This window comes from Bos mutus, chromosome 17, assembly GCF_027580195.1.
Source record: "Bos mutus isolate GX-2022 chromosome 17, NWIPB_WYAK_1.1, whole genome shotgun sequence".
Classification (NCBI taxonomy): Eukaryota; Metazoa; Chordata; class Mammalia; order Artiodactyla; family Bovidae; genus Bos; species Bos mutus.
The window spans coordinates 55,428,134-55,443,977 of record NC_091633.1 but is presented as its reverse complement, the minus strand read 5'-3'; the positions used below and the strand labels follow the sequence as shown (position 1 = coordinate 55,443,977).

Genomic DNA, 15,844 nt, shown 5'->3' with positions numbered 1-15,844 from the left:
GAATGTGTTTGAGTCATGTCTAATGAGGTGGATAACCTAGAGCCTATAGTACAGGGTGAAGTAAGTCAGAAAGAGAAAAACAAATGTTTTATACTAACACATATATATGGAATCTGGAAAGACAGTACTGATGGAACTATTTGCAGGACAGCGATGCAGTCCATGGGGTCGCTAAGAGTGGGACACGACTGAGCGACTTCACTTTCACTTTTCACTTTCATGCATTGGAGAAGGAAATGGCAACCCACTCCAGTGTTCTTGCCTGGAGAATCCCAGGGACGGGGGAGCCTGGTGGGCTGCCGTCTATGGGGTCACACAGAGTTGGACACGACTGAAGGTACTTAGCAGCAATGGAGAACAGACTTATGGCCATGGGTGGGGTGATGAAGGAGAGGGTGGGACATACAGAGAGAGTAACATGGAAACATATACACTGTCACATGTGAAACAGATAGCCAGTAAGCATTTGCTGTGTGATCCAGGAAACTCAAACTGGGTCTCTGTAACAACCTAGAGGGGTGGGATGGGGTGGGACATGGAAAGCAGGTTCAAGAAGGAGGGGACATATGTATCTCTATAGCTGATCCATGTTGATGTTTGGCAGAAGTCAACACAATATTGTAAAGCAATTATCTTTCAATTAAAAGTAAATTTAAAAACAAAACCAAAGGTCATTCTAGAGATCCCTGGAAAACGGTGCAAACGAAGCTTTATTCTCTTGTCTGTGAGATTCTGGCATCTTAAAATCGGTCACACGTGTCTCCAAATAATCACCGTAACCACACAAATAAAATATAAAAGAGAACACTTTTACGGAATTTTAAGCACACAAATGCGCGTGCACGTGACAAAGTCTGCGTATACCCTGAACTCTCCCTTCAGACACGGCAGCTTCAGAGGCGCGAGATGACGCGTTTCCCTGGGGAGTTCCCATTCCCTGCCCCCTTAGCCTTTCACACTCCACACTGACACAGCAAGGGGAGAATACGTAGAGGCAGTGCTTTATTTCACCCTGTTGTATCACGCTGTGGATGAAATAAAATCCACTGCTTCCCTAGTGTCAGGGTTTCCCGTCCCAGACACTCGGGATTAGGGGCTCGCTGCACAGGCCGACAGTGGTTCTTTCTCAGGCAGCACACGGCTGAGCGGCCTCCTGGCCTGTCTGTGATTTCCTCGTCGTTGGAAATAGGCAAACCATGTTTGAAGCAACAGATTCAGACATTATAAAGAAAGTTTCCAACATGGATGAAACTAGAGATCATCTTACTAAGTGAAGTAAGTCAGACAGAAAAAGATAAATATCGTATGCTATCACTTAGACGTGGAATCTAGAATACGACACAAACGAACATAGCTACAAAACAGAAGCAGACTCACAGACACAGAGAACAGACTTGCGGCTGCCAAGGGGGAGATGGAGGCAGAGGACAGGAGTGGGAGCTTGGGGCTAGCAGATGCAAACTGGTATATGTAGAATGGACTGGGCTTCCCTGGTGTCTCAGACAATAACGGATCCGCCTGCAACGCAGGAGACCTGGGTTCCATCTCTGGGTGAGGAAACGGCAATCCGTTCCAGTATTCTTGCCTGGAAAATTCCATAGACATAGGAATCTGGCGGGCTACCACCCATGGGATCCAAAGAGTCAGACGCGACTAAGCAACTAACAAACCACAAGGTCCTACTTTATAACACAAGAAATTATATTCAATATCCAGTGATAAACCATAATGGAAAAGAATATGAAAAAGAATGTATGTATGTGTGTATATCTATATGTATATAAACATATATATGTATACGTATAACTGAGTTACTTTGCTGTATAGCAGTAATTGATACAACATTGTAATTCAATTTGATTTCAACAACAAATACTTTTTTTTTTTTAAAGAATGCTTTCAACATAACCTCAGTTGGTTTTTGTTCCTGTCCCCAGTGTCTGTGTCACATGAGGCTGCAATCCCTAACCTTTGGCCAAGTTGTCTCTGCCAGGCAGGACACACCAGTCTGGACAATTCCCCTTGTCCAGGAGATTAGGAAGAGGAGGGATGAGGGAAGGAGAGGATCCTGGAACTGGGCTGTGACCTCTGACCAGGCCACCGTGTCCCCATCAGAGCACTGACCCAGCACTTCCACCCCATGTACCAGGAACATCGAGGCTTTTTCCCAGCCGGAATGTCCCCATTTCACCCTCATGCCACTCTTGGCTGATCTCAGTATAGAGATCTGGGATCCAGCTCTGCTTCTCCTCGGTAATAACTGCATCCTAGGGTGGGTGACAGAGTCATGGACTCAGGAACTCAGAGTGTGAAGCCACCTTTCACATCCTTCACTAAAACCTTTAGTTCAATGCTTTGGCTCCTGACGACCTGCACAGCGGGCATCAAACTGCATTCATAAAAAATGTAATTGTTCTGATCACTTCTTATGCCCTTTCGAGGTGCCACGTTGCAGTTACTAAGATCATTACTTGTGGCATTATTTACTTGTGACCTCTCAATATCACTATAATTATGATTACGGTCCCCATTTTATAGACAGGAAAACAGAAGTATGAAGAGATTAAATACGATGCATATGGGACTTCCCTGGTGGTCCAGTGGTTGAGAATACACCTGCCAATGCAGGGGTCACAGGTTTGATCTCTGGTCTGGGAAGATCCCACGTGCCATGGAGCAGCTAAACCTGTGCACCACAAGCAATGAAGTCTGCATGCCTAGAGCCTGCGTTCTGCAAAGAGAGAAGCCTCCGTGATGAGAAGCCTGAGCACCCCAACTTGAGAAAGCCTGTGAGCAGTAATGAAGACCCAGTGCAGCCAAAAAATAAAAAGTAAATTAAGAAAAAAGATGCCTGAGGTCACACGGATTGCAAATGGTAGATTCAAATCCAGGTCCTTCTGAGAATAAATGTGATGCTCTGAATTAATCTTATACCAAATTACCTGAAATTTAATACGTGTAGTGACAGAGAACTTATTACCCAAAATAATATCACAGTCCATCTCTGATCGCCCCAAGTAGAACATTTTTTACATTTAACCCCAAATCTGACTACCTGTACTTTCCACTCCTCAGCATTAATTCTCTTCCTTAATCATATACAGAACAACTCTACCTGTCCACTGCCTTCAAGTATCTGAGGACAAGAAGGTCCTGCTCTCTGAGTCACCTCCGTGTTCTCTGCTCCCTCCGACTCTGAAACTCCACGGACTGTAGCTTGGCTCCTCTGTCCATAGGATTTCCCAGGCAAGAATACTGGAATGGGTAGCCATTTCCTTCTCCCGGGGCGTCTTCCAGACCCAAGAATTGAACCCAGGTCTCCTGAATTGCAAGCAGATTCTTTATCATCTGAGCCACCAGGGAAATCCCTGCTCCCTTTACTAGGCCTCACACCCTATAAATCTAATTTTTCTAAATCTCATATATTACCTTCCCAACTCTTCCACCAGGTTCAACTGAAAATGACATGAAATCAAGTGATTTTTAAAGCAAAAGTGTTGTTTATTTCTGTATTTGTAAAACTTTCAATAATGTATATAAACTGAGTAAAAGAATGTTTGTTTCATGTGATTTGGGGGTAATATTTGATGTGACTTATAGAAAAAATATGATATATCTAGCCATTACACACCTTCAAAACTTAGCAAAGTATCGTGTCACAAATACATTTGGGATTAAAATATACACACTACTATATATAATATAACCAACAAGGACCTACTGTACAGCACAGGGAACTATATTCAATATCTTATAATAACCTATAATGTAAAAGAAACTAAAAAGAATATATATTCTATATATACATTTAGAATATATATACTGCACACCTGAAACTAACACAACATTACATCAACTATATTTCAATAAAAATTTTAAAACAATAAATAAATACATTGGGAAAGCATTTTGGGCATCATTTAGAGATTGAGAGTCTGGGGGTCAGACAGATTCCAAGTGTACCATGAAGTGGTTATGTGACCTAGATGTTACTTAACTCCTCTGAACCTCCGCGTTTCCGCCTCCCGTGAAGTGGGTAATGGTAGTACGTCAATCCATACCTCAGGGGGCAGCAATGGGTAGCGTGAGATGTGCTTAGTCGTGTCCAACTCTTTGTGACTCCGTTGACTGTAGCCCACAAGGCTCCTCTGTCCATGGGATTTTTCCCAGGCAAGAATACTGGAGTGGGTTGCCATTGCCTCCTCCAGGGGATCCTCTCCACTCAGGGATTGAACCTGTGTCTCTTGCGTCTCCTGCATTGGCAGGCGGATTCTTTACCACTGCTCCCTCTGAGAGAGCCATGAGGACTAGTTGTGTTAAATTTTGTCAAGTGCTTAGAGAAGCTTCTGTCAACTTTTCATTAAGTGCATGAAGTGGATGATCTTTCGTAGGGTTATAAGGATTATGTTCATTCAGTGCTAAGCATAAGGAGTGATCGATTAGTAAGAATAACCTAGTGATTCATACCTATCACAAAAGTGAAGCATTCGAGGCTCAGAGAAGTTAGGTAATCTGTCCACACTCACCCAGTTGAAAGCATCTTAGAATTGAACATGGGCTACTTGTCGTTCTCTTAATCACTAGGCTATACCATGTTAATCGGGATGAAAATGGAATATTTTCTCCTTAATGTGGACCTCGATACACTCCTTCTCTTTGGGCTGGACTGGACCCCATCCTGTCCTCTCCGTACCGTTGCCCTGTTCCTAAGGGCAGGCTCTGTCCCTCTTCACGCATCAGTGCGCAGAGCAGACACCTGTGGACAGAACATGCCCAGCCCTGCAGACACACGCAGACGTGCAGAGCTAGATCTCACCTGAGGCTGGCACGACCTCTAGTTTGCTGCTTTAAATATTTAACTGTCATAATCTTCCTACATATTGACTTTTTCATATATTGGCTAATGATTTTAAGATAGCTATCCAGAAACAGAATCGTTAGAGGAAAGGATATGGACATTTCTTGGCTCAGGACATGCCACCAAACTGTTTTCTAAAAGAATCATGTAAATTTATACTGCCATCACTGATATAATGCTGACAAGATAATTACCACATTTTAAATGTGCATAATTTACACCACTCACAATTTATATTTATGATAGTAAATTTAAAATGTACATGTAAATGTTAAAATAATTATGCTTTTTGTAAAGACACTGTATTAATTTATTAGGTGAAGTACATTTTTTTATTAGTGATGGTAAATATATCAGTCTATTTTAAAGGTTGTATTTCTTCTTTTATAAATTGTCTCTTCTGTCATTTGCACATTTATCTCTATAGTTATTACCTATAACTACAATATGATATTTCCTACTGGTGGTTAATGAGAGAATTATGGGAAAGTGCAGAACATTTTTCAAATGTACAGCATTGTTATGCTTATTTAATATCAGTACAAAAAGACATTTTGTTCAGAGGTTCCTGGTCGACCACAGTTTGTTGTTCTAAATTTTATTTTTTATTAATTTTTGTTGGCATATAGTTGCTTTACAATGTGCTAGTTTCTGCTATACGGCAAAGTGGATTAGCTGTATGTTTATATATAGCCCCTCTTGTTGGATTTCCTTCCCATTCAGGTCCCCACAGAGCACCAAGGAGAGTCCCCTGGGCTACACAGTAGGTTCTCACTGGTTACCTATTTTCTTCACAGTATCGATAGTGTATATATGTCAGTCCCAAGCTCCCAATTCATCCCAGCCCCCTTCCCCCTCAGTGTTGTTCTAAATTTTAAGAGGGAAGTAGGCGTTTAGCACAGTGGGAACTCGCCACCATCCCGTAGCTACGTCACGAAAGCTCTGCTGCCTTTGCTCACACTGCCCTGTTCTTTACCTCTCTACTTCTTTGTGCCAGAGGAGCAGACGGCTGAGCCTCTGGGGATACCGCCCTCTCCCCTACTGTTCTCTCCAACCTGAGGCAAACTTTCCCCTACTTCCCAGAGCCTCCCGAAGGGGTAAAGGAGCCTGGTCCTTGGAATCCAGAACCATTTCCGAATCTGGAACTCCTGTGACCTCTGATGGGTGCCCCACAGGAGGCTTTAACTTTTTTTCTCTTTTTAACCATACCACGTGGCACAGAGGAGCTTAGTTCCCTGACCAGGGACCGAACCCACACCCCCTGCATTGGAACTGCAGAGTCTTAACCACTGGACTGCCAGGGAAGGCCATGGAGGCTGTGACTTCTGCTTCTTCTGGACCCTTAGTATTGGCTTTCTGGCCAGCACACCTCAGATGCTCACTCGTCACTGAATAAACCAAATCTACCTCCTGAAGAAGTCTCTTAACTGACCACACTCACCCAGCCAGACATTAACATTCCAGAGCTCGAGCTGTCCCTCTCATAGTCTCAGAGCAATCGCAGTTCTCCGGTCACAAATCTCCTCTCCCTATCTGTCCTTAGCTGGTTGGGACCACAACCTTTCCTCATTTCTAACAGACCCTTTCTCACATTCCCTTCTTTTCTAATAGCTTTCATTTCACCCTCTCCTCTAGCCTGTCATACCCTGCCTTTTAAAAACAAGAGCCTAAAGGAAACAAAATGACTTTCCGTTTACCCTGCTTCTTCAGAAATGTACCGTGACTTCCCTTTATAATTATAATTCCAAAATTCCACACCATGCACTGCATCCAACTCATTATGAAGGTAGTGTTGGAGGAAAGTGTAAAGAGAGTGGATGCCAGTCCTAACTTCTCAGAAAAGAAAAGGTGGTTCCAGCTTAAAACCACAACCACTGCGTTATGTCTCACAATTTCATGGGTCAGGAATTTGGGCAGAACTCAACTGATATGGTATGGTATGGTTCCATCACTTCATGGCAGACAGATGGGGAAAAAGTGGAAACAGTGACAGATTTTATTTTCTTGGGCTAAAAAATCACTGTGGACAGTGATTGTAACCATGAAATTAAAAGACACTTGCTCCTTGGAAGGAAAAGTGAAAGTGAAAGTCGCTCAGTCGAGTCCGACTCTTTGCGACCCCATGGACTATATAGTCCGTGGAATTCTCCAGGCCAGAATACTGGAGTGGGTAGCCATTCCCTTCTCCAGGGGATCTTCCCAACCCAGGGATCGAAGCCAGGTCTCCTGCATTGCAGATGGATTCTTTACCAGCTGAGCCACAAGGGAAGGAAAGCTATGACAAACCTAGACAGTGTATCATAAAGCAGAAACATCACTTTGCCAACAAAGGTCCATACAGTTAAAGCTATGGTTTTTCCAGTAGTCATATATGGATGTGAGAGCTGGACCATAAAGAAGACTGAGCTCTGAAGAATTCATGCTTTCGAATTGTGGTGCTGAAGAAGACTTTTGAGAGTCCCTTGGACTGCAAGGAGATCAAACTAGTCAATCCTAAAGGAAATAAACCATGAATATTCATTGGGAGGACTGATGCTGAAGTTGAAGCGCCAATACTTTGGCTACCTGGTGCAAAGAGCCTTTGATGCTGCGAAAGACTGAAGGCAAAAGGAGAAGGGGGACGCAGAGGATGAGATGGTTAGATAACATTACCAACTCAATGGACATGAATTTGCGCACTGGGAGATAGTGGAGGACAGGGAAGCCAGGTGTGCTGCTGTCCATGAGGGCGCAGAGAGTCAGACTCGACTGAGTGACTGAACAACAGCTGGATGACCCTTCTGTCCTACTCCAGCGATGGAGATCACGTGGTGTTTTCAGCTGGCAGGCGGGTTTATCTGAAGAGTCCAAGGCAGCTGCACTCTCATGTCTCCTGCCTTGATAGGCAAGGCTGGAATTGCCTACCTAGGGTGGGCCTCTCCAGCATGACAGCCTCGGGGAGGTTGGATTTCTTACATAATAACCCAGGGTTCCTAATGTTTCCTTAGGAAAGGACGTTATAGTCCAGCATCAGAAACCAGCAGTGCTGTCTTATTCTGTTAGTAAGGCATGTACCAGCCTTCCTAGATGCAAGGGGAAGAGCTATGCACCTTTGTCTTTTGATGAGAGCAATTTGCGATTATGCTTTAAAACCACGTCAGATGGAACCACTGTGAAAGACAATGCATAGGGTCGGTGGGTTGGGTTGTGGGTTGGGGATTATCCAGTTGACAGCGGTTCACCTTTTATGCATTATAACAAACATTCCCAATCTGCTTAGCCATCATCCTCACAACCTAATAACTCTACCACAGCTGTACTCCCTAAGGTGATCAATTATGTTAGAGCCAAATCCAATACTTTCCTTTGTTTTTATTCTCTTGACGTTTTTTCTGAACATTACAGTATGACTACTTGACAGACCCAACCCTTCATTAATTATATTCTCAAATGCCATAGTTCTATGGCTGAGGACACTGTTTCTTTCCTAATTTGACCTTTGATAAGGTCATTTTTCCTAGACTATAACTTTGAGGATCCCTATAGCTTGACCCTTGACCCCTTTTCCTAGTCCCATTATACTCATTCCCATGTAAAGTGTGGACCTTCTTTTCTTGCATTCATATTGCTGACTCTCAAATATCCACACTTTACATGGGGGTGAGTATAATGGGACTAGGAAAGGGGTCAAGGGTCAAGGGTCATAAATGACTTGCAAAGGTAAGAGCTGCATCTGGAGCCTGGTGACCTGCCCTTGTCTTTGTCCTTTTCACCACATGGCCCCTGCACCCAGAATGAAATTAAAAGGAGCACTTTATTGCTCTAGCAATTTACTCTGGGTGTGCTTTCTAGAATGTTCATCATTTCATTTGACACCCTCCTACAAAAAGTGTTCAAATGAAAACCTTTGAAAGTTCAGAATGTTCTCGGATTCGGCTTGGTAGTTTTTGGAATCGCATTTGGCTGCATGTGGCTGGGAGGGTGAGAGGATAAGAAATCAGAAAGAGAGCAAAGGGAAGCCAAGCAGAGAAGGTGTCTGCAAGGCTCCTGGGGAGTCAGAGGAATAAGAGGAGTCCACTCTTGCCTTGGAGCTCTCCGGCTGGGCAGGGACTTCTGCCAGGATCACTGAGCTCGCTCTTGTTTCAGAGACTCCCCCTCCCCGCCCTCCAAGGGTGCGCAGCTGAAGACTCTAGAAGCCTGAAGAGATGCCCAGCTTGCCAGGCTCGGGATGCGCGTTGCTGTGCGCCCTTCCCTGCGCATCGAGGGTAGAGCGTAGACGGCGGCTGCCCAGGTGCCGAACCAGGATGGGGAGGTGGGAGGGACCTGCGCCCCAGGACACGCCCTGCCATTCCCCAGAGACCTGGATCGGCTCAGCCCCGATCGCGATCTCCGGCGATATAAGTCATCCGCGGAGGCAGAGGGCACGGCGTGGCCAGCCCGGACTCGAGGGAGGGCAGGCAGGCGCCGCTGCATCGACCCCGCCACCTGCCACCTGGGCCGCTGCAGCCCCCTGCCTGCCGCCCCCACTGGGCAGAAGTCGGAGAGGACGGGTCTGCTGCCCGGCCGCGCAGGAGTGAGAAGCCAGGCAGAACATCCACCTTTGGGACTGAAGCCCTGATCCCCTTGCGCCGGAGTCCGCGTTGAGTCAGGATGGTGGGACACACAGCGTCAGACGTGCCCCCTACCATGGCGGTCAAGATCTTCTCGGCTGGGGTGGCGGCCTGCGTGGCTGACATAATCACCTTCCCGCTGGACACCGCCAAAGTCCGGCTACAGGTAGGGAGCGCTGTGGGCAAGGGGAGGTGCCTCGGACAGAAAGGGGACCTCTACTGTGTGCGCCCCTTTGACTCTGGCTTCGGTTTTACCATCCTTTCTCACCTTAGGTAGAGCAGGTGGCCACGTTAAAAAAAGTTTGCCTGTCACTGGATGGATGCCTTAGGGTGGGAAACTGGAACATTGGAGGAATTAACTAAAGAAGTGGGAGGGTCAAGGAGGAGGGGTTGACTGTGACTGTTGCCAACCTCTCCTGTACTTGATCAGACAGGCACATCTTCCTATCCTACTGCCTAAGGGTTCTGGAGAGTTCCTGGGGGTGGGACAGTGAGGTGCGAGATGGGGAGGACCTTCAAAGTATGCCTAGTAGCCAAATTCTCTCCCTTCCCCCTTTCAATAGATAGATACCTAGATATCTAGCTCTAGATGTGTGCTAAGTCGCTTCAGTCCTATGCAACTCTTTGCGATGCTATGGACTGCAGCCCCCCAGGCTCCTCTGTCCATGGGATTCTCCAGGCAAGAATACTGGAGTGGGTTGCCATTTCCTTTTCTAGGGGATCTTCCTGACCCAGGGATTTAGATAGATAGATAAGGGGAGATGTTGCTGAGAAGGCGAAAAGGACTGAAAATAGGAACACAATGGAAAAAATATCTTGGCTCAAGCTTTCTCCATTGAGGACAGCTTGATGCCAACCTTTGTTTTTTCCTCACTAGGTAGGACTCCCTTTCTCAATTTTCACTTCCAGATCCAGGGCGAATGCCTGACCTCCAGTGCCATTAGGTATAAAGGTGTCCTGGGAACAATCATCACTCTGGCAAAAACAGAAGGGCCAGTGAAACTCTACAGCGGGCTGCCTGCTGGTCTCCAGAGACAAATAAGCTTCGCCTCTCTTAGGATCGGCCTCTATGATACTGTCCAGGAGTTCTTCACCACAGGGAAAGAAGGTAAGCAGGCAGTGTTCCTGGGAGGGGGAGAAGTCAGAGAGACATGTCCTAGGCTCAGCTGTGACCCAGGAAACAGTTACACACAGGGTAGTGGTCTTCATAACAAACTGGCAAGCCAACATCAATATTTGAACACACAGAGCATGGAGGGAAGACATGCTGGTGAGTAGGAAGAAGTGACACCAGAAAGGCAGAAATGCATCAGATCACAGGAGAGCTTGCAGGCCATGCTAAGGAGTTCAGGTTTTATCCTTAAAATGATGGGAAGTCATTGAAAAATAATAAACAAAGGAATAACATAAATAATTTATATTTTCAGAAGGTCCCTTTGGCAGCACTGTAAAAGCTATACAGAAAAAGGGGAAGAAAAGGGTAATTTAGAAAGGAAGAAATCATCAGGATAAGCTAAAGCAATGGCAGTAAAGACTTTGGAAATGTAATTGACTAAACTTGGTGGAGAGTTGGAAGTGAGGTGTAAAGAAAAGGTAGGAATGTTAAGATGACTTACAAGTTTCCGGTTAAATATCCCATTCACTCTATCCCATTCATAGAATGTGTCGAGGATAGGTAATGTCTGGTCTGCATAAGAACTTAGGAGAAACACCTGGGATAGATTTCCCAATCATGGGAGGAATTATCATTAGGGCCAAACAGCAGAGATATCTAGTGAGGAAAAGAGGAACAATGTACCTAACAGCAGCAACTCATGGGTTTCCTTGGCAAAAGCATGTTGAGCCGAGTAGTAGAAGTGGCAGCTATATTGCAGAGGACTGAGGAGAAGATGGGCCGTGAGAAGGGAAGACAAAGAATATGGCCCTGCTCCCAAGGAGCTTGGGAAATGAAAAGGGGATTGGAACACAGGATGAGTGCAACCAAATAAGACTGTAAATAGGGGCCAAAATGAAGGGAATTATTTAAGTAGCATCTTGCCACTTAAAAGATGGGTATTATTCAGTGCTCAGCTCCTGGCCAAGTGTATTGAGAAAGGAAAGCAACCACACAGTCATGAAAAGACTTGCTGAATTTCCCATACGCAGGACACTATGCTAAGTGCTATGTTGTTATTAACTCACACAGTGACTCTGTGAGGTAGATATTATTACCTCCATTTTATACAGCTCAGGAAATAGAATTAGAGACTGAGAAAGTCCTTGATGAGTAAATGTGATTGATCTATACTTTAATTATGGGAATAGGTATGAGGCTTCATGGGGTCACAAAAGAGTAGGACATATCTTAGCGACTAAATAACAACAATGAGGCTCCAAGACTATTTGTCATTTTATTAAATGATATCCATCTTGAGTAACCCATGTTAATTTTTCAAAATTTGCAATTAAAAATCATGTGATCACTTCTTTCTTCTTATTTTTGTCCCTTTAGGAGCCTGTTGAAGCCTGAGACCACTTGACGTCCCAAACTCGGGCAGTTTGTCCTTTAGGACTTTTCCTAAGATCCCTAAGTCCAATAATTAACAGTCTCATTGATGGTTAGAAGACTAAGCTTCACTGGTGACTGGTGCCTCCCCCCAATTGGGAAATACTGAAAAATAGAGCAAATATAAAGAAAGAACTAAGCCAAATATAGGAAAGAACTAAGCCATTGTTTAAACAAGCATTGGGTTTTTCTTTCTCCTTGAAAGTCTTTATTAAAAAAAAAAATTCAGTCAACTTTGAAGTCTTCTAGCCCTCCTATGACTTATACATTCTTAGTACAGTCCATGGGGTGACAAGGAGTTGGACGCAACTCAGCGACTAAGCACAGCACAGCACAGTACATGATTAACACGTGCACAAGCATTAGGGAAGTACTAAAGATAGAATGACACAGTAGTATTAACCACTAAAAATTAAAAAGACATATCCATGCATTCTGGGTCTTGACTTTTTTCTCTTTTGCTTGACACATCATTTTTTTCTCTCTGGATAACAACAGCTAGTTTAGGAAGCAAGATCTCAGCAGGCCTAACGACTGGAGGCGTGGCCGTGTTCATTGGGCAACCCACAGAGGTGGTCAAGGTCAGACTGCAAGCTCAGAGCCATCTCCACGGTCCCAAACCTCGATACACTGGGACTTACAATGCTTACAGAATTATAGCAACAACAGAAGGCTTGACGGGGCTTTGGAAAGGTGACTGTCTTCAACATGGATTCTATAATCGTTAAAACACACATATCCAATTAGCATCTTATCGTATGATGGAGCTATTCAACACTTTCTTTCCCTCCAGGGACTACTCCCAATCTGACAAGGAATGTCATCATCAACTGTACAGAGCTAGTAACATATGACCTAATGAAGGAGGCCCTTGTGAAAAACAAACTATTAGCAGGTAACTTTCTTTCTCACATGGCAGGTCTGCACATTTATAATTTCATCTTTTATTATACTGAATCCCTTAATTGTAATAATTTTATCTTTTAAAAAAGTAATACTCTTGAATAATAGATATAAAGAAGTTCTGTTGCAAGTTTTTTTCTTTTGCAACAAAACTAAGATGTACCTGTATTTTTATATCAGCATCATTCTCATTTAATACTAATATATCAGATTTTTGTTAGCATCTCTCTTATTCTTTATAAAGCAGAATTCAGGAAATGAGTCATCCTGCACTATATCCAGATGAGCTAGTTAAATAAGGAGCTTCTTGGTGGTTTCATCCCAAAAGTAGAACCATTGGATAGGTTCCTAAAAATTTTATTCTAATAGGTTCTGGAAACATTGAAATTCTCCTTGGACAATGACTTTAATTTTTTTAAAAAAAGTATAGATGCCTATGTGTTGAGTATTACGTCATGCCCTAAGGACAGAGGTAAGTAACTGGTTATTTTCCTAAAGCACTTATAATCCACTATGCCATGTACCATTTGCCAACTTTTTCTAAAATTATAACATTCCTTACTGTATGTACAAGCTTCCCTTGTAGATCAGTTGGTAAAGAATCTGCCTGCGGTGCAGGAGACCCCCAGGTTCGATCCCTGGGTCGGGAAGATCCCCTGGAGAAGGAAATGGCAACCCACTCCAGTATCCTTGCCTGGAAAATCCCCGGAAAGAGGAGCCTGGTGGGCTGTAGTCCATGGGGTCGCAAAGAGTCGGGCACGACTGAGTGACTAACACTCACTTACTGTATGTTATTTATTTATAAGACAACTACGTTGACCTATTGTCAACAGGCTTTTGAAGATCTGATAGATAACTAAAAACTAGAAGCCCCTCCCAAGAATCCAGTGTTGACCTGCCTCATCGATCCGTTTCAGACGATGTGCCCTGCCACTTCGTGTCCGCTGTTGTTGCTGGATTCTGCACAACGGTTCTATCCTCTCCCGTGGATGTGGTGAAAACCCGATTTGTTAATTCTTCACCAGGACAGTACACAAGTGTGCCCAACTGCGCAATGATGATGCTCACTAGGGAAGGACCGTCAGCTTTTTTCAAAGGGTAGGATGTGTTCTTCGGTATCTACAATGTTGTATTCAGGGATTCTGTGTGCTACGGTGTGGGGCGGGGGGCATCTCATCTGAACAACTGACAGCTGAGCAGCCTTAGAATGTGCAGTGTACTTAATGTCTACTTTTCTTTGCCATAAATCTCTCCAATACACCAATTCCACTGTGTCAGGAAATTTAAAGTTGTGATAGTAAAATCTTCTCAAGCTTGATCAGTGGCTCATTCGAAACTGGCAGCTTGTCCCTTGGTCTCAATCTATTGGCTGAGGGGAGAGGGGAGTGGGGAGTTATTTTTTAATGGGTACAGAGATTCAGCTTGGGATGGAGATGGGGAGTGGTAATGATTGCTCACAATGAGAACATATTTAATGCTACTGAATTATACTATTGAATATATATATATGAAATATATATATATATATACACACACATACACATATGTATGTGTATAAATGGCTGGCTAAAATTATAAATTGATGTTATGTATATTTTACCATAAAACACACACACACACATTCAGGAGTCAGAAGATATATGTTAAGAGATCCCCCAAAATATTGGGGGGTGATCTTTATAGGCAAGATCTCTAACATACCTATCCAAGGCAAATTTAACAGGTTTTACATCATTTTCTCTGGGAATATTTCATTGCTGTAGACAGGATTTTCAAAATAAATCATCTGGTGTGTACAGCGTGGCAGAATTCTTCAAAAGAGCAAGAGCAACAGAAACAACAAAACGCAATTTAGTCTCTGACCACCCCCTTAGGGCCGGAATTACCAAGACCTAGACAGCACTGATTTCTTGACCCTGGAAAATGGTCTAATTACTCATCACTTGGCTTTCTCCACTTACTTCCTCTTTTAAACGATTAAAGTTTCCTACACTCCATTCAGAAAGCAAAGGGAAACAAGATTTCCTATCCCCTCAAAAAGGAGAAGATGATGGAGAAGCAGGAGACCAGCTTTGGTTTAGTTTGGTGGGACCGTTGTGTAGCTGTGATCCTCTGGATTTCGTTGTTCAGAAGCAGGGTAGGGCACCTGGATGAAACTTGAGGCCGAGGAAGGAAACATGGAGAGTAGGCACTCTCAAGCGCCTGCGCTGGAGATGCGTGGCACAGGAGAAGCATGCACTGCCTAGACTATGATTTGCTGTTGTTCAGTCGCTCAGTTGTGTCCAACTCTTTGGAACCCATGGACTACAGCACGCCAGGCTTCCCTGTCCTTCACCATCTCCCGGAGTTTGCTCCAACTCATGTCCATTGAGTCGATGAAGGCACACACTGTAATAGCTATCAGAATTTTAAGCAAACTAATAGAATGGTGACATCACTTTTCTAGATTTGTACCTTCCTTCTTGCGACTGGGATCCTGGAACATCATCATGTTTGTGTGCTTCGAACAGCTGAAGCGAGAATTGATGAAGTTGAGGCACACCATGGACTGTGCGACCTAGTCATCCTCGGGAAGAAGATGGAACAGACCAGTGGGGATCTTTGCTAACCAGATAATTTTAAAAAGCAAGCGAAACTATTCACTTTATTTCACCCAGATAAGGAAATTCTGATAGAGAGTTCTGGACTATTTTTTTTCCAAGGGAAAACTACTATTTCCTATGACTTTTATTCTCAGTATTTTAAGGAAGGGAAAGCAAAACATTCAGTGTATACCCTGGCAAATGTAATATCCAGATAAGCTACTGTACCTAATTGACTATTTAATGGGGGGAGGGATTTTATGATTGAATATGAAGACCTTTAACATGTTTTAATTATTAATTCAATTATTAATTGATGGAAAAGGAAAACTGAGTGAAATACACTTTATCAATACTTAAAAACTAA

General features: G+C 43.8%; 1 protein-coding gene across 5 annotated transcripts; it reads left to right on the top strand.

Moving 5' to 3' along the window:
- Window positions 1-9,295: 9,295 nt before the first annotated feature.
- On the top strand, window positions 9,296-15,844 carry UCP1 (uncoupling protein 1). Of its 5 annotated transcripts, XM_005895814.3 has the most exons (7): window positions 9,296-9,613; window positions 10,357-10,532; window positions 10,902-10,927; window positions 12,491-12,685; window positions 12,786-12,887; window positions 13,813-13,993; window positions 15,342-15,844. In XM_005895814.3, the coding sequence occupies exons 1-7, from the start codon at window positions 9,488-9,490 to the stop codon at window positions 15,454-15,456; spliced, it is 921 nt and encodes a 306-aa protein (XP_005895876.3). In that variant the 5' UTR covers window positions 9,296-9,487; the 3' UTR covers window positions 15,457-15,844. The 5 variants fall into 5 exon arrangements, with proteins under 5 accessions (XP_005895876.3, XP_005895875.2, XP_005895874.2 ...); XM_005895813.3 differs by lacking the exon at window positions 10,902-10,927 and having other exon boundaries at window positions 10,357-10,555; XM_005895812.3 differs by lacking the exon at window positions 10,902-10,927 and having other exon boundaries at window positions 9,296-9,625; window positions 10,357-10,555.